Here is a 25,254-nt window from a genome sequence, read left to right on the forward strand (position 1 = left end):
TTTTAAATAATAAATAGTAGTAAGCACGTGTTTTGCACGTCTTATATGCGAAATGAATGATATACGCAATATGTTAAAAGAAAAAATTAAATTGTTCAAAAATATACGTATAGATAAAAGTTTTATGAAAATTAATATATAACATGAAAATGTTGAATAAATTGAATTATAATGATTTGTTTATGTTAGACTTTGGTTGGAACACTTATTTTCAACTATTACGACGATATCAACCAATTTTGTAGTACAGACAGACACAAAGAAAAATTAAATTAAAAGATATATATTTAATTAAGTTTAAAATATTTATGTATAAGTAAACTAAAGGTACGTAAATAATTTTCAAATTAAAAAATTACTCATTTTGTCTATACTATAAACTTTTTTACCTAAAAAATAAAAACCAAGAATTATCTTATCTAAACATATTTATAAATAAAAAATTACATATTAATCATGCTCGTCATATTAATCGATAGCATTTGTTTTAAATTAGAAACAAAAGTTACATTCAAAATAGATATCGAAGTGAAAAATTTTAAACAAAAGTTTTCCTTTTCTTTTGAATGGGATTAATATAAATGGAGGAATAAACATTCTCCATTTAAATGTACTGAAATAAAAATCTTTTTCTTTTCTTTATATATTTTTATCTAATAAGTAACAGGATTATCATCATTTTTATGCTTATACAAAAATGAATATGCAATAATAAATGCCCAATACTATATTAATTATTTTCTAGAATACATAGTATTAATTTTTATTAATATTAAAAAAATTGAATTTGGTGAAAATGTGTAATTGAGATGCAAAGCTTGTATTTAGTGTGTGGATACAAATATAAGAAGTGTAAGTAACTCCATTATTAGGAGTGATTAATAAGGTTTTTAAGATTAATGGATAATTTCTCCTATCATCGATTCCTTCCCTCCTAATTGTTGATCACATTTAAGTAATTTTTTTCTTTTCAATTTATTGTTCTTTGTATTTAAATAGTTATACTATCAACTATTAATTAAATAAACATGAATTTATAAGTTTTGAATGAAAATATTGACAATGTTATATAAGGACGAAATGGTAAATTGAACATTTATCATCTATCTCCACATTTTATTATTATATATATTGCAATTATAATATAGTTATAGAAGTAGATGAATGTTGATTTTAAGTGAAGCCCACATATATAAATAATAAATAATATAATATACACACACACATGTAAGTATAAAATAACATTATAATATATTAAAGGTGGCATTAATGATAGATTAATTAAAATTTAATTTCATGTAGTCTCCTTTTAATTATAGAGTTCGTTTTTCATATTGGAGTACTATTAATTTTAAATTAATTAAATTAAGTTTAATCACTTAAAATCAAAACTTGTCTACATATATAATCATATTAAAAATATAATAAATATTATTTTATATGATAATTAATATACCATTATATTAATGCAAACTTTAATATATTTATTAAATAATTATAATAAAATTACATCTATATGTGAGCTTAGATTTTAAGTGGTAAATTCAATTTAAATAATTAAACTTAATTTGATTAATGTAAAATTTTAAGTACTCCAATATAAAACAATTAGTACTACACTTAAATGAATATTAAATGAAGTTAAATTATATTAAATGGTACTATATTAAATATGTAAGGGTAGAGTTGACATATAACTAAAAATATAAGGTTTTTTTTTTATTAAGAGCATTAATTCAATTTATTCAACTTGCTATTGAAAAATGGCTGTTGTTTAAAGAACTCAAATGATGGCCCTAAATTCTCATTTTGATATTAAAAAAATTATTTTAATTTGATTAATAGCATTAATTCAAAATGAAATTGAAAAACTGATATTTAAGGAGCTCAAATGATGGCCTTAAATTACCATTTATAGAAATTAATTTTTTTTAATTTAATTAATTGCATTACACTTAAATGAATATTAAATGAAGTTAAATAATATTTAATGGTACTATAATAAATACGTAATTGTAGAATTGATATATAACTAAATATGTAAGGTAAAATTGATATTCAAAAGTTTCTTCCCAATCCACACTTTTAATATATTGTAAATGATGATGATGATGATAATGATCATGATGGATCTAGAATAACTGCCACCTATGGAAAGAGGGTAATTATTCGATTACTTTAAATTAATTTATTCCGAAATGGAATTTTTCTCCAAATAAGTCCGGTAATTGAAGAACTATTTAATTATATAGTTAAGATAATTCTTGCTTTATAGGATGTTGCAATAATTGTTGTAGTAATTATGGAGAGTTATTGCATATTCAATGATTTATTGATAAGTAAATAGTAGTTGTTGTCGTAATTAAGAGAATCGTTGTGACATTAATTATGTAACAATAATTAAAGGATTTATTGGCATTGAAATACCAACTATTCGAAATTTCAAAACTGTCCATGCTCCTCCAACTCATTGATGTCGAAGACTAAGATGATCTAACATTTTATTTTGACCCATGACCATTTTAACAAATTTATATAGTACCTATAAAGAAAGCTTTTTAAATGCAAAAGCGTAAACATAACTATTTTTTCAGTTCGCAGTTGTAGTCTTTAACTTCCGTGAAAAAGTGTATATGAGTTTTTAACATTAAAATTTTGGCACAATCGTCAACATGTTGTAACGGTAGCGGTTGAGGTTATTATGTATGGAAACTAACTAATCAAGTGATTGTGGAATTGGCATATGCAAGGCAAGTACTCTACTTCTGTAATGGTATAATTGACTAATTGTTTATCTAGTATCACTCCTCGTTTTATATTTCATCATGCATGAATCAAGAGAGAAATCAAGAGCTGCGATTCTCCAATTCTCTCAAAAGCCCCATTTATTTTAACATTGCTCTAAAATTAATGACGAATATCTTCTATTGAACTAGATTTTTTTTGAGAAAATCGTGACAATGGAAAAATGAGGTGCAAATACTATTTTAAATAATTTGATTTTCTAAGAAAAGCGTAACAATGTAAAGACGAGATGGAGATACTATTTTAAATAATTTAATTTACTGTGCACTCTAAAATTATGGACATTTAGACGGACTATTCAACTCAATTGCAGTCACTCAGCTCAATTATTTATTTTCTAGCACACAAGAAATTCCATTATAAAGTAAAGCAAAAGAATACTTCTAAGCATCATCAGTCGGCATAAAAATGGAGGTGCGGGGAATCGAACCCCGTGCCTCTCGCATGCGAAGCGAGCGCTCTACCATATGAGCTACACCCCCGATTGTGTTGTGGCATCAAGAATATATTTATAATATAATATTAGTGTCCACCAAGACAGGAGAAGATTTTTGTAGCAATGGCTGGTACCGTAAAGGAGCATTTCTAAGTCCTTGTTTGTTTGGTGGTCTTTAAGTTAATTTACTTTATTTTTTTTATACTTATTTTTTACTACACATTCACACAATATATACATTTTACACGTAATTTTTAAATTTTTTCTACTTTTTAATTATACTTTCTCCAAAAAAAAAACTCACCTCCGATTTATATAAGCTGATTTTCTTTATTTTATTGTCCCAATTATATAATCTTGTTTTTTAATTCAGAATGTTTTATTTTGTTCATTTACTAATATACCGTTATTTAATTTGCCTAAATATAATCAATTTTTTAACTTAATCTTAAAATTGTAAAAATATAAATAAGGGTACACTAGGAAAGTTTTTGACAAAAAAAAATGCTTTTTCAATAACATAAACAAAATTTTTTAATCCATATAAAAAAATAAAACCAGCCTGTATAAGTGGAAGAAAAGAGTACTATCATAACGTAAAATTTTCAAATTAAAGACCAGGAAATAGGTGCTAAGGATAATTAAAGGGTAATTAGCACAAAACATCCCTACCTTTTGATGTTTTTGTGGAAAACGTCCATACCTTTCATTTTTTGGCGGATTACACCCTTACCTTTACCTTTTTTTGCGCAAAACGTCCTTTTGTCAACCCTCCGTTAAAATGTTCCGTTAAATCAAAAAGGTTTATAATAAATACGTAATTGTAGAATTGATATATACCTAAATATGTAAGGGTAAAATTGATATTCAAAAGTTTCTTCCCAATCCACACTTTTAATATATTGTAGATGATGATGATGATGATGATGATGATAATCACGGTGGATCTAGAATAACTGTCACCTACGGAAAGAGGGTAATTATTCGATTACTTTAAATTAATTTATTCAGAAATGGAATTTTTCTCCAAATAAGTCCGGTAATTGAAGAACTATTTAATTATATAGTTAAGATAATTCTTGCTTTATAGGATGTTGCAATAATTGTTGTAGTAATTATGGAGAGTTATATTGCATATTCAATGATTTATTGATAAGTAAATAGTAGTTGTTTTCGTAATTAAGAGAATCGTTGTGACATTGATTATGTAACAATAATTAAAGGATTTATTGATATTGAAATACCAACTATTCGAAATTTCAAAACTGTCCATGCTCCTCCAACTCATTGATGTCGAAGACTAAGATAATCTAACATTTTATTTTGACCCATGACCATTTTAACAAATTTAAGCAGTAGCTATAAAGAAGGCTTTTTAATTGCAAAAGCGTAAACATAACTATTTTTTAGTTCGCAGTTGTGGTCTTTAACTTTCGCTGAAAAGTGTACATGAGATTTTAACATTAAAATTTTGGCACAATCGTCAACATGTTGTAATGGTAGCGGTTGAGGTTATTATGTATGGAAACTAACTAATCAAGTGATTGTGGGATTGGCATATGCAAGGTGAGTGCTCTACTTCTGTAATGGTATTGTTGACCTCGAAAATTGGTCCTTCCACGTGGTCAATCGAGAGCTACTCCACGTATTCTTTCCTGCACACAATCAGCGAATGGTCAGACGCACACGGCCGGGACCAACGAGGATGGTGGCGGCCGTATACACTTCGACGGTCAAGTCAGGTTTAAGTGGTCGAAACAGTACTCAGGAGCTGTGCAAATCAATGATAAAGGGGGAAAAGAAAATATATAAGCTTGCTATGGAGTACTATGTAGTAAGAGTTTTATTACCTTTGCCTCTTGCCAAACCTTAGATATTTATAGGTGGTATGAGCCGTTGGATGTGGGATGCGTGTATACATCTGACGATATGAGGCGTTCGCTCATAGGCGTCAATCAGCCGTGTCTGTAGAGTGGGCGGACTGCTTGTCTCTTCTGAATTGAATTGACATAAAGTTGATAAGCCACATCAACTAGCCTCATGGAAACGTCAAATCAATTTAAACCTTAGGTGCAGGAAAGATCTTGGCACAAATCTCTTTCTGAAATTGGCGGCGGATCTTCTAATTGGGGTCCACTTGGCCTCTTCCTCGGCCTCTGGGCGAGGTACTTTTGGTTAGGTCAGTACTACTAGGTTGTAGGCATTGCTGACATCACTTCGGAAGTACTTCAGATGGGTCTTTACCAGGTCGGAATATATGGTAGTGTGCGTTCCGAGGCATATCAGATCAGAACGTAACAGGTATAATTGACAAATTGTTTCTCTAGTATCACTCCTCGTTTTATATTTCATCATGCATGAATCAAGAGAGAAATCTAGAGGTGCGATTCTCCAATTCTCTCAAAAACCCCATCTATTTTAACATTGCTCTAAAATTAATGACGAATATCTTCTATTGAACTAGATTTTTTTTGAGAAAATCGTGACAATGGAAAAATGATGTGGAAATACTATTTTAAATAATTTGATTTTCTAAGAAAAGCGTAACAATGTAAAGACGAGATGGAGATACTATTTTAAATAATTTAATTTACTTTGCACTCTAAAATTATGGACATTTAGACGGACTATTCAACTCAATTGCAGTCACTCAGCTCAATTATGTATTTTCGTATTTTCTAGCACACCAGAAATTCCATTATAAAGTCAAGCAAAAGAATACTTCTAAGAATCATCAGTCGGCATAAAAAATGGAGGTGCGGGGAATCGAACCCCGTGCCTCTCGCATGCGAAGCGAGCGCTCTACCATATGAGCTACACCCCCATCTGTGTGTGTCGTCAAGAATATTCTTTATAATATAATATTAGTAGTTACAAGGATACAAAGTCCAACAAGACAGGAGAAGATTTTTGTAGTATAGGCTGGTACCGTAAAGGAGCATTTCTAAGTCCTTGTTTGTTTGGTGGTCTTTAATTTATTTTTTATACTTATTTTTTAGTACATTCACACAATATATATTCTACACGTAAATTTAAAATTTTTTTACTTTTTAATTATACATTCTCCAAAAAAATACTCACGTCCGATTTATATATGCTGATTTTCTTTATTTTATTGTCCCAATTATATAATCTTGTTTTTTAATTCAGAATATTTTATTTTGTTCATTTACTAATACACCGTTATTTAATTTGTCTAAATATAATCTATTTTTTCACTTAATCTTAAAATTGTAAAAATATAAATAAAGGTACGCTAGGAAAGTTTTTGACAAAAAAAATGCTTTTTCAATAACATAAATAAAATTTTTTAATCCATATAAAAAAATAAAACCAGCTTGTATAAGTGGAAGAAAAGAGTAAAATTTTCAAATTGAAGACCAGGAAATAGGTGCTAAGGATAATTAAATCATGACACGTCATACATATTCCAAATCAAGTGAGGCCTTGAGGTTCTGGAATTTATTTCGTCCTATCATATTCAGCTCAATAACAATAAAACAGAAATATCACCGCCATTTTTCTTGACTACCGCGTGACCTGTCATCTCTCGACTAAAAATTATTCGTCTTCTAATGTTTACTAAGGACTCATTTGAGTCCCATTAAAGAAAATACATAGATACGGAGCAATATATGAAGAAGAATTTAAAAACGTAAGAATTAAGGTTTATTGTGAATTTAGTATGTGAAGATTCTTGATTTGTATTTGGATCATTTTATACGTTTTATTATATTTTAGAATTTAGAGTAATGTTATTTGCAGTCGCTCGCTGTTGTAACCATTCTATATGGCATACATGTGATGATTAATAATTTGATACATTAATATCATAGTTTTTCATTACCTTATATAACAAATCACTAACCGTCACATGTATGTCACATAAGATGATTATGACCATAAATGACTGCAAATAATATTATTTTATATTTTAATGCACACAAAAAAGTTTTAAACCTTGAGGAGGAGACTTGAAAGTCTGCTTTCCCTTTCTCTTAAACTTAGTTATTATCAAGATAAACACTTTTAACCTTGTAGCATAGAGTAATTGTATCCTAATTCAAAATTAAAATTACCAACCAAAACACAAACAACCAAAATAATTATTAGCTTAAAAGCAAAAGATAAAATAAAAATAATTAACATATGATTCTAGGAGGGTTTTGTTTGATTGTGTGAGCGGTGTACTCTAGAGAAAATTCGATAAATTTCAGAATAAAAATTTGCAAATCTTTGCAATTAAATATTAAAACACCAACATAGCAATATAGAAAAAGTAAAAGTAAAAAATCAGATTAAATGTTGATAGTGATTTTAAAATTTTTGAAATTATATTAGCGATGTATTTAAGAAGGACAACATTAAAATTTGACGTGGATAAAAATAGTAATTTTTAAGAATTTTAATAGGAATGGATACAGAATGGGATATAATTATTTATTGTTAAACTTATGCTGTGAAGCCAACGACAAGAATTTCTTAATCTATTGTAAACTACATCGAAAGATATTAAAACTAATAATTCAGTTCATATAGTATAGTTATTATCTACACAGGATGGGATTTTTAGTTTTTAGTACGTTTCCATGAAGTATATCCTAGGATATCCGTATGCTTAACAATGTATGGCTGCGGTCTTTCTTGCAACTGCAAACTGAACGTGTTTGGTTAAGAATCAAGTACATGTAGATAGAAGAAAAACACCAAGAAACTGCCAAACTTCAAATCAAACCAAGAAAATCGTAGATTTTTTTAAGTCACGAAGAGGACCCCATATCTCAATTTAAATGGAATTAGGAATTAAAGACATTGCCGTCTTGCAAAGCATAATTAAACAAACGGAATTCAAACATACCTTTTTGCTAATCTCCTTTTGAATCACTCAAATTCTTTATAAATCCACATAATACCACCTTTCGACCACTGTGCCCATCGGACTCCACCACCGTAAATGTGGTTGTTTCGGATAGATTGGTGACCAATACTATGGAGGAGGATATTGGGGAGAGTGAGGCGACACTGGTGCTGGTGGAGTCCGATAGGTGTTGTGGTCGAAAAGTGGTGCTATATGGATCTATAGGTGGTGGCTTGGTGGGATTGTGAAAGTGGCGGTAGTGGAGAATTTAGGATTTATCTGTAATGTTTTGAAAAATTTAGAACTATGATTGCAATTAATTAATTATTTTTTTCTTTTCTTTTTGTTTTATTTCAATCGGAGGGTAAAATCGTCATTTTATTGAAAAAATGGATGAAAAGCACCTTTTGCGCAATGAAAGGTGAAATGTAGGGGTAAAAATGTTAAAAATAAAAGGTAGGGACCTTTTCTGCTAATTATGCTAAAAAATAAAAGGTATGGACGTTTTGCACAATAACTTTGAAAGGTATGGACCTTTTGTGCTAATTACCTTTTTGATTTAACGGAGCATTTTAACGGAGAGTTGACAGAAGGACGTTTTGCACAAAAAAGGGAAAGGTAAGGGTGTAATCCGTCAAAAAATGAAAGGTAAGGACGTTTTCCACAAAAACATTGAAAGGTAGGGATGTTTTGTGCTAATTACCCATAATTAAATCATGACACGTCATACATATTCCAAAGTCAATTGAGGCCTTGAGGGACTGGAATCTATTCCTTCCTTTCATATTCAGCTCAATAACAATAAAACAAAAACATCACTGCCATTTTTCTTGATTACTGCGTGACCTGTCACCTCTCAACCAACCATTATTCGTCTTCTAATGTTTACTAAGGACTCGTTTGAGTCCCATTAAAAAAAAATACATAGAGATAGAGCAATATATGAAGAAGAATTTGAAAACGTAAGACTTACTGTTTATTGTGAATTAGTATGTGAATGATTTGGATCATTTTATATGTTTTATGATATTTTAAAATTTAGAGTAATATTATTTGCTGTCGCTCACTGCTATAACCGTTCTATATATACATGTGACGATTAGTAATTTGATACATTAATGTCATAGTTTTTCATTATCTTATACAAAAAATCACTAACCGTCACATGTATGCCGCATAAGATGATTGTGATAATAAACGACTGCAAATAATATTATTTTATATTTTAATGCTCACAAAAAAGTTCAAAACATTGAAGAGGAGACTTGAAAGTCTGCTTTCCCTTTCTCTTAAACTTAGTTAGTATCAAGATAAACACTTTTAACTTTGTAGCATAGAGTAACTGTATCCTAATTCAAAATTAAAATTACCAACCAAAACACAAACAACCAAAATAATTATTAGCTTAAAAGCAAAAAATAAAATAAAAATAATTAACATATGATTCTAGGAGGGTTTTGTTTGATTTCGTGAGCGGTGTACTCTAGAAAGAATTCAATAAATTTAAGAAAAGAGATTCGCAAACCTTTGCAACTAAATATTAAAACATGACATAGCAATATAGAAAAAGGAAAAGTAATAATCAAATTAAATGTTGATGGTGATTTGATGAATATAGTGATTTAAAAATTTTTGAAATTATATTAGCGATGTATTTAATAAGAACAATATTAAAATTTGACGTGGATAAAAATAGTAATTTTTAAGAATTTTAATAGAAATGGATACAAAATGGGATATAATTATTTATTGTTAAACTTATGCTGTGAAGCCAACGACAAGAATTTCTTAATCTATTGTAAACTACATCGAAAGATATTAAAACTAATAATTCAGTTCATATAGGCCTCGTTTGGTAGTGATTTTTTGCTCCAAAAAATTGATTTTTTGACCGTTATTTTACTATTCAAGCCGTAATTTTTGACTTCTTCTCTCACATGTGGACCCCACTTTTTTTCTAATGATCAAAAAATCAATTCTCAAAATCCCTACCAAACAGGCCCATAGTATAGTTATTATCTACACCGGATGGGATTTTTAGTTTTTAGTACGTATCCATGAAGTATATCCTAGGATATCCTTATGCTTAACAATGTATGGCTGCAGTCTTTCTTGCAACTGCAAACTAAACGTGTTTGGTTAAGAATCAAGTACATGTAGATAGAAGAAAAACACCAAGAAACTGCCAAACTTCAAATCAAACCAAGAAAATCGTAGATTTTTTTAAGTCACGAAGAGGACCCCATATCTCAATTTAAATGAAATTAGGAATTAAAGTCATTGCCGTCTTGCAAAGCATAATTAAACAAACGGAATTCAAACATACCTTTTTGCTAATCTCCTTTTGAATCACTCAAATTCAAAGCCTGCGACAATTTTCACATTCCTCCCTCCAAATTAACAAGACTCGTGATTTTCTTGTGCCTACTTTATTGTGCTGAATGTTTTTTGAAAGGGTCCCAAAGCCAAAATCACGAGAGAGTAGATAGAACGAGAAAGAATCAATTTAAATAATCTTTTTGCGAAATCATTATGCACAAGTGACTTTCTCGAGCAATGCAAAGAAAATAAAGGAAGGGAATTATGGAAATTCAGCCAGAGAAAGTTTATGTAGCCATTGGAAGAGACCTTTACGATGGGCTTTCAACCTTACAATGGGCTTTAAGAAAATGGTCTAATCATTCAATCAGCATAGTGATTATCCACGCAGCAAATAACATACGCAGAGATTATGTTTACACACCACGTAAGTCATTAATTTGCTGTTAATTTCTTTATTTTCTTGATTATATATTTTTGCAATTATTCGTCTTTTTTTGGTAATTGCAGTTGGGAAACTTCCTGCAAGTTCTGTGAGTGAGAAGAAGCTGAAAGATCTTGACAAGAGCGAGGAAGAAATTGATGACCAAATGATATCCCAGTTCATAGCCTCCTGTGGAAGGGTTGGATTAATTAAAATTATGTTCTTGGAATAGTTTATTTCAAAGATTTAGAGTAATTAATTTCTGGGGTTTTACTTAATTTTCCTTGCAGATTAAAGCTCAAGTTTTTAAGTTGGAGAAAACTGAGCAGCCTATTTACAAGCAATTGGTAGAAATAATTCCGATTCAACGGATAACCAAATTAGTTATGTCATTAACATTTATAAAGTCCTCGGCATGGTAGGCACAATGTTGAATTTTCGATTTAATGTGATAAAATTTGGTGAATTTTGAGGAATTTTTGTCCTTGCTTGCTAAGTTATTGTTATTCTTGTGTTTGATTATATTCCTAATAGGAAATCAACAACTGCAATTAGTGGGTCATTCTATATTCTTCGTCACAAACCCGATTTTTGTGAGCTTTTTGTTATATGTGGAGGGAGATTGCTTTCGTTGAGAGAAGAAAATAACGAAGGATTTATAGAGGACGATAGGGGAAACACAATTGCCAAGTTTAAAGAGAGGAATGGTTTTAGAAGTTTGCTAGGAAGAATTTTCCCGGATAGCCCTACAAATGGACATTCCACGGATTCACCTACTTCTTCAAGAAGCAATAGTTCACCCGATGAGTGGGAGAAATACAGTGAAGAGATTGAACAATATGTTAATCAACTGTTGGCTTTTAATGAAGAGGAAGAAGAGGCAAATTATAAAGCCTTGGAGGAAAATCCTGCAGATTCAGATATGCAGGAAAATATGGTAACTTCTTGAATTCTTTATACAATTCCATGTTCCCAAAATTGAGTTTTTTTGTTTCTTGTTCAGCTTTATTGTGTTTTGAAGGAAATTCCTTCTCTTTTTGTATGCTGCATGATACTTAAGTAGACTGATTCTTTTGGCACAATATTAGAGTGGAGCAGAAAGAATTGAAGCTCTTAAACTCAAAATACAAAGAGCTGTAGAAGCAATCCAATTGAACAAACAAGAAGCAAATTTGAATAAGGAAAGGGGTGCAAAAGCAGAATGGGCTATTAGTTTGTGTAATACCCGGGTAAATTAACATTTCCGATTACAAAGTGTAGCATAATTTGTGATTCCTACCGTTCAGTATTTTAGTATTTACTTATTAATTTTCAATAGATTATGCAACTTGAAGTTTGCTTAAGTGAAGAGGTCCAGAAAAATGCTGATCTAAAGAAAGAGCTAGACTCCAGAAAAGACGAACTCTTTGAACTTCAGGGTGAAGTCGAGGAAAAAAGAAGTAAGCTGAACTCAATTCTAGAACTCCAACGAGAACTCTCGAACAAACTTCAGTTATCCTCTTCTGCTAAATCACGAGCCGAGGTTCAACTAGAGAAGGCAGTGCAAACAAGAACTGATATGGTTCGAGAAATTGAGGAATTGAGAGGGCAAAGAGATGTCATCCAACTTAGAATCGAGTTCTGTAGAGAAAAAGATGCAATAGGTAGTGCTGACAGAATGAACGCCTCAAGTTTTGATTACAGAGAATTCACTGCTGCCGAAATTAGTGCTGCAACTGAAGATTTCTCGGAGGATTTAAGATTGAAGTCACGAGGTCAATTCACAAATGTTTACAAAGGTCATATAAATCATATAACAGTTGCAATTAAAATGTACAATTCAGCAAATGCTCCATCCCAGGAGTCCTTCATAGCTAAGGTATTGCTTTAGTGAAATTATAATTTGTACTGTTTCATTCAACTTTATCTTCGCATCTTAAAGGATTACTTGAATTATCTCATTTCCTACATTTATTAAATCGATCAAAATATGCGTGCGCTATATGCTATGAGATGGATGAAGATCAGTGTAAGCATCCTATGTGCTTTACGAATGTTGATGTTACAATACTCTCCAAAGGAAAACAAAAATTAGCTTCATCAATTCAGTGGAAGTTTGATAATAACCTTACTATCACAGGTACAAATACTTAGCCAAATCAGGCATCCAAATATAGTTGCCATGATTGGATTCTGCTCCGAGCTCAACTGCATTATTTTCGAGTACATGCACAATGGCTGCCTGCATGATGCATTATTCCTAACTGAAAGAAGCTCTAGAGTAAGGAACAAGGCTCTGAGTTGGCACATGAGAATACGAATTGCAGCTGAAGTGTGCTCAGCTTTGGGCTTCCTTCATAATGCCCTGCCTAAGCCCTTAATTCTCGGCAACTTGAGTCCCTCAAAAATCATCCTGGACCGTAACAATGTTGCAAAAGTTTATGGCTTGAAGCCTCCTTGGTCGTATGATAATTCTGATAGAAATTCAGACATCCGGGCTTTTGGAAACTTAATGCTGCAACTTCTGAGTGGGAGGAACTGGGCAGCACCAATGGATGCTTCTGCTATCATTGGGGACTTGGATCATTCGGCTGGAGAATGGCCTTTGGATTTGGCAACGGAACTTTGTAGCATAGCTATAAGGTGTTTGTCAACTGACCAAGATATAGACAAGGAGTTGGATATAGGGTGGCTGATGAGTGAGATCAATAGGGTGAAGAAAAAGGCTGACCAGCTAGTTGCAAATGGAGAATACGCATCTGCAGTTGAAGATTTTATAGATACAGAGGACTCAAGCAATGTGCCTAGTGCTTTCCTCTGTCCCATTTATCAGGTTATTACATTCTTTCTTACTTCCTCTGATGAATAATGCTGCCTACTTCTATTGATCAATATAAATGATATCTGTGGTTAAAATTAATTATTGACCTTGACATAAATTTTAATCCATTTTTTTAGCTGAACCAAACAAGGCTTTATTTATTTTATTTTGTTTTGCAATCACATTGTTACTAATCTTCATTGTGCAGGATGTGATGCAAAACCCACATTTAGCTGCAGACGGGTTTTCCTACGAACTAGACGCCATTGAAGGGTGGCTAAGAACAGGTCATGATACATCACCAATGACTAACTTGAGGCTGAATCATACGCTTCTTACCCCTAATCACACTCTGCGTACGCTGATCCAGGATTGGCAAACTAGAAGATCAGCTCCCCCGAGTTAAAGATCATTGCACCATGTTTTGATGCATGGAAGTGAAACAGCAGAACTGAAAACGTAAGATTATTTCATTCAAAATTGAGTTTATTGTACACTAACTCCAATTCCTAGCCTTTAATTTTGATCTTGGCAAAGGTAGCTTGAATAGGAATAGGTTGTTGTAAATTGAAGTGAAAAATAAAAAATTATGTTGATGCAAATTATAGAACCTGTGAGTATATTCCAAAATGCTGACTTTCATGTTTGAAGTTGGCAAGTGTCGTTGGCTCGTCCTTCAGAATTTGCCATTACATGGTTTTGTTTGGACTTGAGATGTGTCGTCCAATTTGTTGTCCACCTATTTGCAAATTAACGCATCATGAAAACCTACAGCATGAAAACTTGATGCTCATCAGGTTTTCATAATGTGTCAATTTGCAATTGGGTGGACAGCAAATTAGACAGCAGATTTCAACTCACAAATTAGTTATGTCATTAACATTTATAAAGTCCTCGGCATGGTAGGCACAATGTTGAATTTTCGATTTAATGTGATAAAATTTAGTGAATTTTGAGGAATTTTTGTCTTTGCTTGCTAAGTTATTGTTATTCTTGTGTTTGATTATATTCCTAATAGGAAATCAAGAACTGCAATTAGTGGGTCATTCTATATTCTTCGTCACAAACCCGATTTTTGTGAGCTTTTTGTTATATATGGAGGGAGATTGCTTTCGTTGAGAGAAGAAAATAACGAGGGATTTATAGAGGACGATAGGGGAAACACAATTGCCAAGTTTACAGAGAGGAATGGTTTTAGAAGTTTGCTAGGAAGAATTTTCCCGGATAGCCCTACAAATGGACATTCCACGGATTCACCTTCTTCTTCAAGAAGCAATAGTTCACCCGATGAGTGGGAGAAATACAGTGAAGAGATTGAACAATATGTTAATCAACTGTTGTCTTTAAATGAAGAGGAAGAAGAGGCAAATTATAAAGCCTTGGAGGAAAATCCTGCAGATTCAGATATGCAAGAAAATATGGTAACTTTTTGAATTCTTTATGCATATCCATGTTCCCAAAATTGAGTTTGTTTTGTTTTTTGTTCAGTTTTATTGTGTTTTGAAGAAAATTCCTTCACTTCTCTTTTTGTATGCTGCATGATACTTAAGTAGTCTGATTCTTTTGGCACAACATTAGAGTGGAGCAGAAAGAATTGAAGCTCTTAAACTCAAAATACAAAGAGCTGAAGAAGCAATCCAATTGAACAAAAAAGAAGCAAATTTCAATAAGGAAAGGGGTGCGAAAGCAGAATGGGCTATTAGTTTGTGTAATACCCGGGTAAATTTACATTTCCAATTACAAAGTGTAGCATAATTTGTGAATTCCTATCGTTCAGTATTTTAGTATTTATTTATTTATTTTCATTTATTTATTTATTTTCAATAGATTATGCAACTTGAAGTTTGCTTAAGTGAAGAGGTTCAGAAAAATGCTGATCTAAAGAAAGAGCTAGACTCCAGAAAAGACGAACTCTTTGAACTTCAGGGTGAAGTCGAGGAAAAAAGAAGTAAGCTGAACTCAATTCTAGAACTCCAACGAGAACTCTCGAACAAACTTCAGTTATCCTCTTCTGCTAAATCACGAGCCGAGGTTCAACTAGAGAAGGCAGTGCAAACAAGAACTGATATGGTTCGAGAAATTGAGGAATTGAGAGGGCAAAGAGATGTCATCCAACTTAGAATCGAGTTCTGTAGAGAAAAAGATGCAATAGGTAGTGCTGACAGAATGAACGCCTCAAGTTTTGATTACAGAGAATTCACTGCTGCCGAAATTAGTGCTGCAACTGAAGATTTCTCGGAGGGTTTAAGATTGAAGTCACGAGGTCAATTCACAAATGTTTACAAAGGTCATATAAATCATATGACAGTTGCAATTAAAATGTACAATTCAGCAAATGCTCCATCCCGGGAGTCCTTCATAGCTAAGGTATTGCTTTAGTGAAATTATAATTTGTACTGTTTCATTCAACTTTATCTTCGCATCTTAAAGGATTACTTGAATTATCTCATTTCCTACATTTATTAAATCGATCAAAATATGCGTGCGCTATATGCTATGAGATGGATGAAGATCAGTGTAAGCATCCTATGTGCTCTACGAATGTTGATGTTACAATACTCTCCAAAGGAAAACAAAAATTAGCTTCATCAATTCAGTTGAAGTTTGATAATAACCTTACTATCACAGGTACAAATACTTAGCCAAATCAGGCATCCAAATATAGTTGCCATGATTGGATTCTGCTCCGAGCTCAACTGCATTATTTTCGAGTACATGCACAATGGCTGCCTGCATGATGCATTATTCCTAACTGAAAGAAGCTCTAGAGTAAGGAACAAGGCTCTGAGTTGGCAAGATAAAAATTAAATTTTTAGTAAATTTTGATAAAAATCGATGAAATATATGATTGAAAAATCAATAAAAGTTTGTGAATCTTATAAAATGTATAATTGGAAATGAATTTAATGAAAAATGAGTCTTAGAAAATAAGGATCAAACGGAGCTTAAGACCTCATTTCACCCCCATTAAATCTCATCAAATTAAATTAAATTTTTTTTACTCCTATTTTCAACCTTTTCAATAAAATAATATTACATGTAAATAAATTTTTTTTATTCTTTCACAACTATTCATTTTTCAAAAAAAAATACTATTCCTTCATCTATGAGCATGTTTGGGAGTGATTTTTTTCCCCAAAAAATTGATTTTTTGACCGTTATTTTACTATTCCAATCGTTATATTTGACTTCTTTCTCTCATAGGTGGATCCCACTTTTTTTTCTAACGGTTAAAAAATCAATTTTCAAAATCATTCCCAAACAGGCTCGTAATCAAAATTAATAGGGGCCAAACGGGGGGAGAAATGTGCCTAGTGCTTTCCTCTGTCCCATTTATCAGGTTATTACATTCTTTCTTACTTCCTCTAATGAATAATGCTGCCTACTTCTATCGATCAATATAAATGACATCTGTGGTTAAAATTAATTATTGACCTTGACATAAATTTTAATCCATTTTTTTAGCTGAACCAAACAAGGCTTTATTTATTTTTTACCTCTTATACAAAACTCTCACCAGCGTTATTGTGGAGGCTGTATAAATATTTTCACACACTATTCAGTATTGTTTTTCCATAATAATTCCAAGAATACACGATAAAGCCCGTGATATTAATTTAATCTTAATAGTATTCAATTAGCTTAAAATTATTTTAAATTTTAAATTGGAAGAGAGAGCCGCTATTTATATCCTGGAAGTGAAACAGCAGAACTGAAAACGTAAGATTATTTCATTCAAAATTGAGTTTATTGTACACTAACTCCAATTCGTAGCCTTTAATTTTGATCTTGGCAAAGGTAGCTTGAATAGGAATAGGTTGTTGTAAATTGAAGTGAAAAATAAAAAATTATGTTGATGCAAATTATAGAACCTGTGAGTATATTCCAAAATGCTGACTTTCATGTTTGAAGTTGGCAAGTGTCGTTGGCTCGTCCTTCAGAATTCGCCATTACATGGTTTTGTTTGGACTTGAGATGTGTCGTCCAATTTGTTGTCCACCTATTTGCAAATTAACGCATCATGAAAACCTACAGCATGAAAACTTGATGCTCATCAGGTTTTCATAATGTGTCAATTTGCAATTGGGTGGACAGCAAATTAGACAGCAGATTTCAACTCATTTTGTTTGTGTTTTGTATTGAATCTCCTAACATGGGTTTTGAATGTGCAGCAATGTAATTTTTGAAAATAATTTTGTAACTTACGAAAAAATGATGGCAGGTTAACGATGACTATAAACGGCACATAATATAAGTATGCTTCACCTTCTAATAGTTTTTGTTGTCCTCAATGCAAGTGTATTGATCTAAATTCACACTTTCAATTTAGCCCATGATAGGTTTGGATAAAAATTAAATTTTTAGTAAATTTTGATAAAAATCGATGAAATATATGATTGAAAAATCAATAAAAGTTTGTGAATCTTATAAAATGTATAATTGGAAATGAATTTAATGAAAAATGAATCTTAGAAAATAAGGATCAAACGGAGCTTAAGACCTCATTTCACCCCCATTAAATCTCATCAAATTAGATTAAATTTTTTTTACTCCTATTTTCAACCTTTTCAATAAAATAATATTACATGTAAATAAAATTTTTTTATTCTTTCACAACTATTCATTTTTCAAAAAAAAAATACTATTCCTTCATCTATAAGCATGTTTGGGAGTGATTTTTTTCACCAAAAAATTGATTTTTTGACCGTTATTTTACTATTCCAATCGTTATATTTGACTTCTTTCTCTCATAGGTGGATCCCACTTTTTTTTCTAACGGTTAAAAAATCAATTTTCAAAATCATTCCCAAACAGGCTCGTAATCAAAATTAATAGGGGCCAAACGGGGGTCAAGTATCAAATGGAACCAAAAAAAATTACCTCTTATACAAAACTCTCACCAGCGTTATCGTGGAGGCTGTATAAATATTTTCACACACTATTCAGTATTGTTTTTCCATAATAATTCCAAGAATACACGATAAAGCCCGTGATATTAATTTAATCTTAATAGTATTCAATTAGCTTAAAATTATTTTAAATTTTAAATTGGAAGAGAGAGCCGCTATTTATATCCACAATTGTTATATATCCATTAAGCTATATATCTATCCCTATTAAAATTTTAAACAATTACTATTTTCATCCACATGAAATTTCAATATTATCTTTATTAAATTCATTCATTTTTACACTATTCCTCCACACTATTTTTATATATCCCTTCATAATTACTTCAATCCTTTCATATATCTATCCACACCATTTTCACATATCTATACATTAACACCATTTTTATATATGGGATAATTGCAGTAAAAGTTTTAAATTTTTTAAACACTAGCAAACTTTTCCTTAACTTTTCATTTGTTGTAATCGTCATTCAAACCTTTCAAAACGTTGCATCTGAGGTTCTTTTGGATGGAATCCGTCCAATTTATAATTAGTTGACCAAGAAAATAAAATCTTACTTTTTTTGACCAATTAAATGGGATAAAATGGTAACTGTATAATAATTTCATATAAAATAACAATTAAAATAATTTAAAAACCAAAGAAAAGAACAAAGGAATATAAATTACCTTTCTTCCAAACCAAACATTCAGGAATTTAGTTTTTCTTTTCTTTGTGATTAAACTAGATTGTGAAAAGTGTAAACTAATGGTTATGAATTTGACGGTCACTTTGTAATGTTGTGGGGTTTGTTTCAAGAAAGAAAAGAGGAGAGGGAAAGCAACAACCATCAGCGCCATCAATAATGGCGATGCTGAACACCGAGTTTTGGATAGCTCATGGATTCATCACAACTCACGAACCCATAATATGTCTTGCTTTTCTTCATCGTACATTAATTAATGCAGTGATTGAAGGCTAAATTTGTTCAATTGATTGTACACCCAATGTCGTATTATAGTTTTGAGCATTCGATTTTTCGCATTTGGATGGAAAAACAATGTGGGACCAATCAATTGGAGGAGGCGAGATTGCCCGTGCGATTTTGCGAATTGGGTACGTTTTCCTAGAAATTGCAATAATATTTTTGGGCCTATTTTGGTGATGTTGTTCCATGAGAATGTATGCGTAGATTAGGCGAGATGAATGGTGGTGGTCAACGGTAACGAGTGTCGTCGGAGGTGGTGGTCAACGATAATGGGTGTCGTCGGAGGTGGTATTCTCAATTTGTGAAGTGGTCAAAAATCAAGACTGTTTTTGACATATTTCTTCATCCAAAATAGATGTTTGTTGGAGTGTATTAAAGGTGTAATATCCCCAATATAGGGTGTTTTTTGGTGGCTTTGGTTATTAGTCGATGGGGGGTCTGAGTTTTCTGGTTTGGGCCTTTTCATTTCTTTTTATTATTTTATTATAGTGAAAATTATACCCCACCCTACTTTTAAAGACTAATCTTCTAAAATTACAGTGAAGATTTCATTAGGGTTGCACAAAAAAATCGCGAAATAGCAAACCGAACTGAAATCGTTGAGTTGAAATCGTTAGTTTGGATTCACGTGGACCCGTGGTTTTTTTCCCTTCAAACCAAATCAAACCGTTTTAAAATGGTTTGGCTTAGGTTTTGATTTTCAAAAACCGCATAAAATCGAACCATTTTAAAAAAAAATTAATTAAAATATTAATTTTATTGACTTAAAATTTTTTCAAATTTCACTTTTCAAGAAAAAAAATACAAATTAAGTAATACAAATTACAACAAGACTATTGAAATAATTATAGAAAGTAAATTAGTTTCATCATCATTGGCATATAATTTAATAAGTTCACAACACATATCCTCACTTGATATCTAAACTAGACAAAAATTATTCCAAAATAATATGAAATGAAAAAAAATATATATATTTTCAACAATCCAAATCATAATTCAACAAAATTACGTTAGCAAATCACATTTTAAATTTCAGAAACCCTAACATAAACTCTCATTTCCCTAACATTTGATGCTTATTTGACACTATTGAATGAATCGCTAGTCTCCTTTGCCTGTTAGTCTGCTAATGTCTACCTGAATTGCCTCTTTTTCTCTTTTTTTCGGTAAGTCTCAAATTCTCATTCAAGCCATTTTTCCGTTGTTCTTTTTTTAATTTGTTGTTTTTGAACTTATTATACACTTATGAATTGTGGTTTGGATAGAAAAATAACTGTTTGTGTGCCTCGATGATTAATAAATTTATTTGTGTGAAAATATTAAAGTTTCCTATCTAGTACTACTACCTTCTACTTTCATAAAGTAGTTAGAGAATGAAATTCATCAATTTCCAATAAGCCAAAACCTTATCAACATTTGTACATATGAATATATCCCATTCAATCCTTATTTAACATTTCACTAGCAAGACGAAATGAGTTTTAACCAAACTATAATAGCAGAATGTAAATTTACATTTATCAACTGTTATATGACAATATGAATGTCAAACAAAAAAATGTAAATAAAAATAAAGAAATATGCATTTGTTCTATTAACATCTTTTAGCAACCAACTTTCAAAATAATTTATTCATGAATTTCATGGTAAATATGAATGTAATTTAACATTTAACATTATTAGTTCTCGTTTAATCTTATATGTTATATTAAAAATATAATATATAAAAAAGTTGAGTATATACAGTCCTCGTTTGGTAATAATTTTTTACCCCCAAAAAAATCAAATTTTGATCGTCATTTTACTATTCAGCCTCAAATCCCACCTCACGTGAGGCTATTATAAAACGCCTTTAAAGCCACACCTTAAATGTCATTTGTTTGCCTCCATTTATAGAGGTTGCATTCTTCAAACGTTTAATTATTGGTCTCAGCCTTCTGAGTTATTACTTATAACTTAAGATGTTTTATGGGCTTCTTTTATTTTATTTTTTCTAGTATACGGAAGGAAAATATACCATTGCAATTGGAGGATGATGAATATGAATGAAAACATTATGATGATTCCCTCAAAAATCATAAATTTAGCAATGATATAAGAAAATTTTGAGTTGTCTTCACACTCAGGAATAAATTATAATTTTGTAACATGAGTAGTAGTTTAAAAACTTATAATTTCTATTTACTTGATCCATTTTATGCTTGTTTGCAAGCTATGGTGATGGAAGATCTCAAAGCCTTGACGTTGTGCGCGACTTTGCTTGAGGGGGTGTTGCAAATCGACAGTGTACTTTCTTCCATTTTTCTTCGTGGTTGGTTGCAAATTGGAGGTGGCATGGTGACTGACTGTCTGCTTACTTGTGTGTTCTATTGCTTCATGGTGTACCGTCTTTAGGTTTTACTAATTAATCTTGAAATATAGGGAAGTCAGCAAAACTCTGAACAGCAGAAAGCCCAGGAGGAAGCTAAGAGGTTAATCTCCTTCTTAATCTAACTTTATTATTATCTCGTTGAAATTCTAGTTTGTTTTGCATATGTTAGCATTTTTTGGTGCGGTTTTCTTGATCTAAACCTTGAAAATTATTGAATTAGTGAAGCAGAGGAACAACGACAAATGATGCTTAGTCAGATTCTCACATCTGAAGCACGAGCAAGAGGTAAGTTGAGCTGTGCACTGAACACATAATAGTGGCGTGATGAGGGAATTCAATCTATTTATGATGCTGACATGTTTGTTTTATGTAAACAATGTGGCTGGAGAAAGATGAGGGTCTAGCTGTTTTGCTTTCAAGCTGTTTGGCTGATGCACATAGAGAGACTGAAGGTGTCAAAGTAAGGCAATGTTAAAGGCAGGGTATGAATAGTGTGAATTGGGCGTGAGTGATTGAGGATTGAGGCTGTTAACACAATGGCTTTGGCTGGGGATGGGGGATAGCATCGAAATAATGGTTAGGTTGGAATTTTTTATGTTTGTTGTCATTTTAAAAAATGAGGATTACTAGTTCACTAGTAAACAACTAAACTTTCCACAGCCCCATGCAGATGTTAATATATCATCTCTTTCTATAGATAGACTGTTAAAATCTTTGGGAAATTGAGAAAATAGTGGAAAATCACCTCTCTTATTCAGGTGGGATGTGTGCCTAGGGTTGTCTGAGAGGTTATAATTGCAATATATGTTGTCTAACCTACTGATCCACAGCTTAGTTGCTCTAAACCACCACATAGATAACACTGATTAGTTAGTGCAAATGAGTTCCTAATGCCATATGCCTGCACTTGTAAGTTAAATATATCATGTCACTATTATGGACCTCATAACCTCCCTCATTTATTGCCTGGTGACTTGGGATTTAATTGGTTCTCATCTGGGTTCAAGAGACAGTCCTATGTGCTCAGATCTTTTAGTGTTTTATCCCCATATAGCATTTAGTTCCAACAAGTTGGGTTGAAACCTATTCTGATTTTGTTATATCTCAGCCCTTGATCTAAGAAGAAGTCCATTTGTAACATGTGCACTTTTGCTCTCAGGACGCCAATTAGTTAAGTTATTACCCAAAAAGAATCAACTGAAACAAGTCTTGAGGTACTTATAAAGCTAAACAACTGCAGTGTCTTACCAAGAAATTATTGAAGCTAGTGCATTTAGTATGTCAAATTTTTTCCAGTCTCCGGAAGATAATTCCCAATCTAGTTCCGATGAGGTATCCAAGGAAGCAAACTCCCTTGTTATTGGTTATAGCCTTCAACCAAGAACAAGGAAACCGTTAAACAAAAGAAGCCTGCCTAGAAGAAACATTGATTGCTCTCCCAAGCTATTCTTGTTTCTTTTAGTTGTTTGAAATGGCTCATTCTCTTTTAATCCGACTTTGATGGTTGTAATGGTCCAACTTGATTGGGCTGTCTCGCTGATTCCATGGCTATGGTTGGCTCAGTTTTTGGGTCCACTTTTGTGTCCATGGGAGGTCAGGTTTAGTCCCACTCCTTGAGGCCTTTTGTCCATGGTAGGTCACCGGATGCGTTATTAATAAAACCTCCACCTTATGTGTTTTGATTTTAAAAAAATAAATAAATAAAAAATAAATAAAAATCATATTTTAACAATGTGGGATCTCAAACTTGAGGTATGCGAGCACCACCATGCGAGATTGAGACCTATCCATTGTATTCCAAACCTGCACTTCTTTGAATATCCCTCAAAGGGCTGTTTGCTTATTTTATAAGTACCTTAAGTTCTTGTGCAATTAGAGATGTCAAACGGGTCGAGCGGCTCGTTGGCTCGGCTCGTCAAATTACGAGCCCGCTCGTCAAAAAAATTTAATTTTTTTTTTAAAATGTCCTAAACGTGCAATTTACCAAAAAATAAAAAATAAAAAAAATTACGAGCTCACGAGCCGCTCGTGAGCTTGGCTCGGCCCATGGTATATTGTGCATATTTTTGTATTTCTATATTCTTTTGAATTCTTTTAATTGTTCTATCTTGATGCTTACTCTTTTCCTTGCCTCACAAGGATAAATGCCTTAGTATCCATTAAACCTTTTTAAACACATCTTTTCGATCTGCTTATAAATAGTTATGCGACCAAATTCTTGACAAGATGATACAGGAGCATCATTGCTTGTTTTGCGTTGTTGTGGTAGTGGTTTTGTGTAATAGCGATGATGGTTTTTTGTTGCATTGTGTGTGGTGGCGTTGTGGTTGCTATGATGATGGTTTTACGAGGTTAGGTGAGGTGGGTGGGATGGTAACTATGATGGTGGTGGTCGTGGTCATGACGGTTGTCATAGTCACGACAGTGATTGTGGGTCAATTATTAGTTGATCTCAATCGATAAATTTGTGACCATGTGACCTAAAAATGTGATTATGATTCACAAATGATTAAATTATGATCTGGAAATAATTTGTGTTCAATTAATTTGATAATTTATGACCGATAAATGAATTGTAATTTATAAAATTTGTGATTTATAATCAATAAATAAATTGTAACCTATAAAATTTTTGATTTATGATTGAGAAATAATTTGTATCTTATAAAATTTGTAATTTGTGATCGATAAAAAAATTATAACCTGTAAAATTTTTGATTTGAGACCAAGAAATAATTTATGATCCATTAATTCGATATTTGTGACCCCAATATATTTAATTAATAAAAATATATTTTATAAATTATTTCATAAATAAATTTAATTAATATCTAATTTTTTAAGTTTTAAACCTTATTTCCTAGTTTTGAAATAGGTCATACATAATCTCTTATATATGAAATTTTTCTTTTTTTAAATAATTATGTGGAAATATATAAAGTTTACCATTTTCTCCTTACATAAATAATCAAAACATGGTCAAAATCACTTTTTTAGATCAATTAATCATAAATTGGACGCACTGCATCCAAAAGGGCCTCCGATACAATGTTTTGAAATGTTTCAAGTGAAGGTTGCAACAAGTAAAATGATAGGGGAAAGTTTGCGAATGTTTAAAAGGTTCGAGGCTTCTTTTGCAATTATCCATTTATCCATTTAATATATCATGGTTCCTTTCTAATTCTTTCATATTTTCAATCATTGACATCAATATGCACAGTCAAACTTTTTATTTATTTTGATAATGCTAGCGGATTAGCCACCATTTTTTTGTATTTAAGAACATCAAGAACAGAATTGAAAATCCACATAAAAAACTCAATTTCTAGTTTTGATAATTCTAATAGAAAAAATAGC

At 31.6% G+C, this 25,254-nt stretch overlaps 2 protein-coding genes, 1 long non-coding RNA gene and 2 other non-coding genes across 6 annotated transcripts; 3 read left to right on the plus strand and 2 right to left on the minus strand.

Moving 5' to 3' along the window:
* Nucleotides 1-3,214: 3,214 nt before the first annotated feature.
* TRNAA-CGC lies at nucleotides 3,215-3,287 on the minus strand. Its single transcript has one exon. It is a non-coding gene; the product is annotated as a tRNA-Ala (tRNA).
* Nucleotides 3,288-5,992: 2,705 nt separating this feature from the next.
* On the minus strand, nucleotides 5,993-6,065 carry TRNAA-CGC. Its single transcript has one exon. It is a non-coding gene; the product is annotated as a tRNA-Ala (tRNA).
* Nucleotides 6,066-10,328: 4,263 nt separating this feature from the next.
* Nucleotides 10,329-17,549, plus strand: LOC111401175 (putative U-box domain-containing protein 50). Of its 2 annotated transcripts, XR_002703946.1 has the most exons (9): nucleotides 10,329-10,845; nucleotides 10,929-11,041; nucleotides 11,133-11,260; nucleotides 11,377-11,779; nucleotides 11,931-12,071; nucleotides 12,161-12,700; nucleotides 12,962-13,654; nucleotides 13,851-14,106; nucleotides 17,368-17,549. XR_002703946.1 is itself a non-coding variant. In XM_023028789.1 (8 exons), the coding sequence occupies exons 1-8, from the start codon at nucleotides 10,683-10,685 to the stop codon at nucleotides 14,046-14,048; spliced, it is 2,379 nt and encodes a 792-aa protein (XP_022884557.1). In that variant the 5' UTR covers nucleotides 10,329-10,682; the 3' UTR covers nucleotides 14,049-14,288. The 2 variants fall into 2 exon arrangements, 1 of the variants encoding a protein (XP_022884557.1); XM_023028789.1 differs by lacking the exon at nucleotides 17,368-17,549 and having other exon boundaries at nucleotides 13,851-14,288.
* Nucleotides 14,508-16,450, plus strand: LOC111400267 (putative U-box domain-containing protein 50). Its single transcript, XM_023027686.1, has 5 exons — nucleotides 14,508-14,544; nucleotides 14,661-15,063; nucleotides 15,221-15,361; nucleotides 15,470-16,009; nucleotides 16,271-16,450. Exons 1-5 carry the CDS (start codon nucleotides 14,513-14,515, stop codon nucleotides 16,448-16,450), a joined length of 1,296 nt encoding a protein of 431 aa, XP_022883454.1. The 5' UTR covers nucleotides 14,508-14,512.
* A 4,301-nt stretch (nucleotides 17,550-21,850) lies between the features above and the next one.
* Nucleotides 21,851-23,599, plus strand: LOC111401176. The gene is made up of 4 exons (XR_002703947.1): nucleotides 21,851-21,863; nucleotides 21,948-21,997; nucleotides 22,118-22,182; nucleotides 22,290-23,599. It is a non-coding gene; the product is annotated as an uncharacterized LOC111401176 (long non-coding RNA).
* The last annotated feature ends 1,655 nt before the right edge of the window (nucleotides 23,600-25,254 follow it).

This window comes from Olea europaea, chromosome 10 (assembly GCF_002742605.1).
Source record: "Olea europaea var. sylvestris chromosome 10, O_europaea_v1, whole genome shotgun sequence".
Classification (NCBI taxonomy): Eukaryota; Viridiplantae; Streptophyta; class Magnoliopsida; order Lamiales; family Oleaceae; genus Olea; species Olea europaea.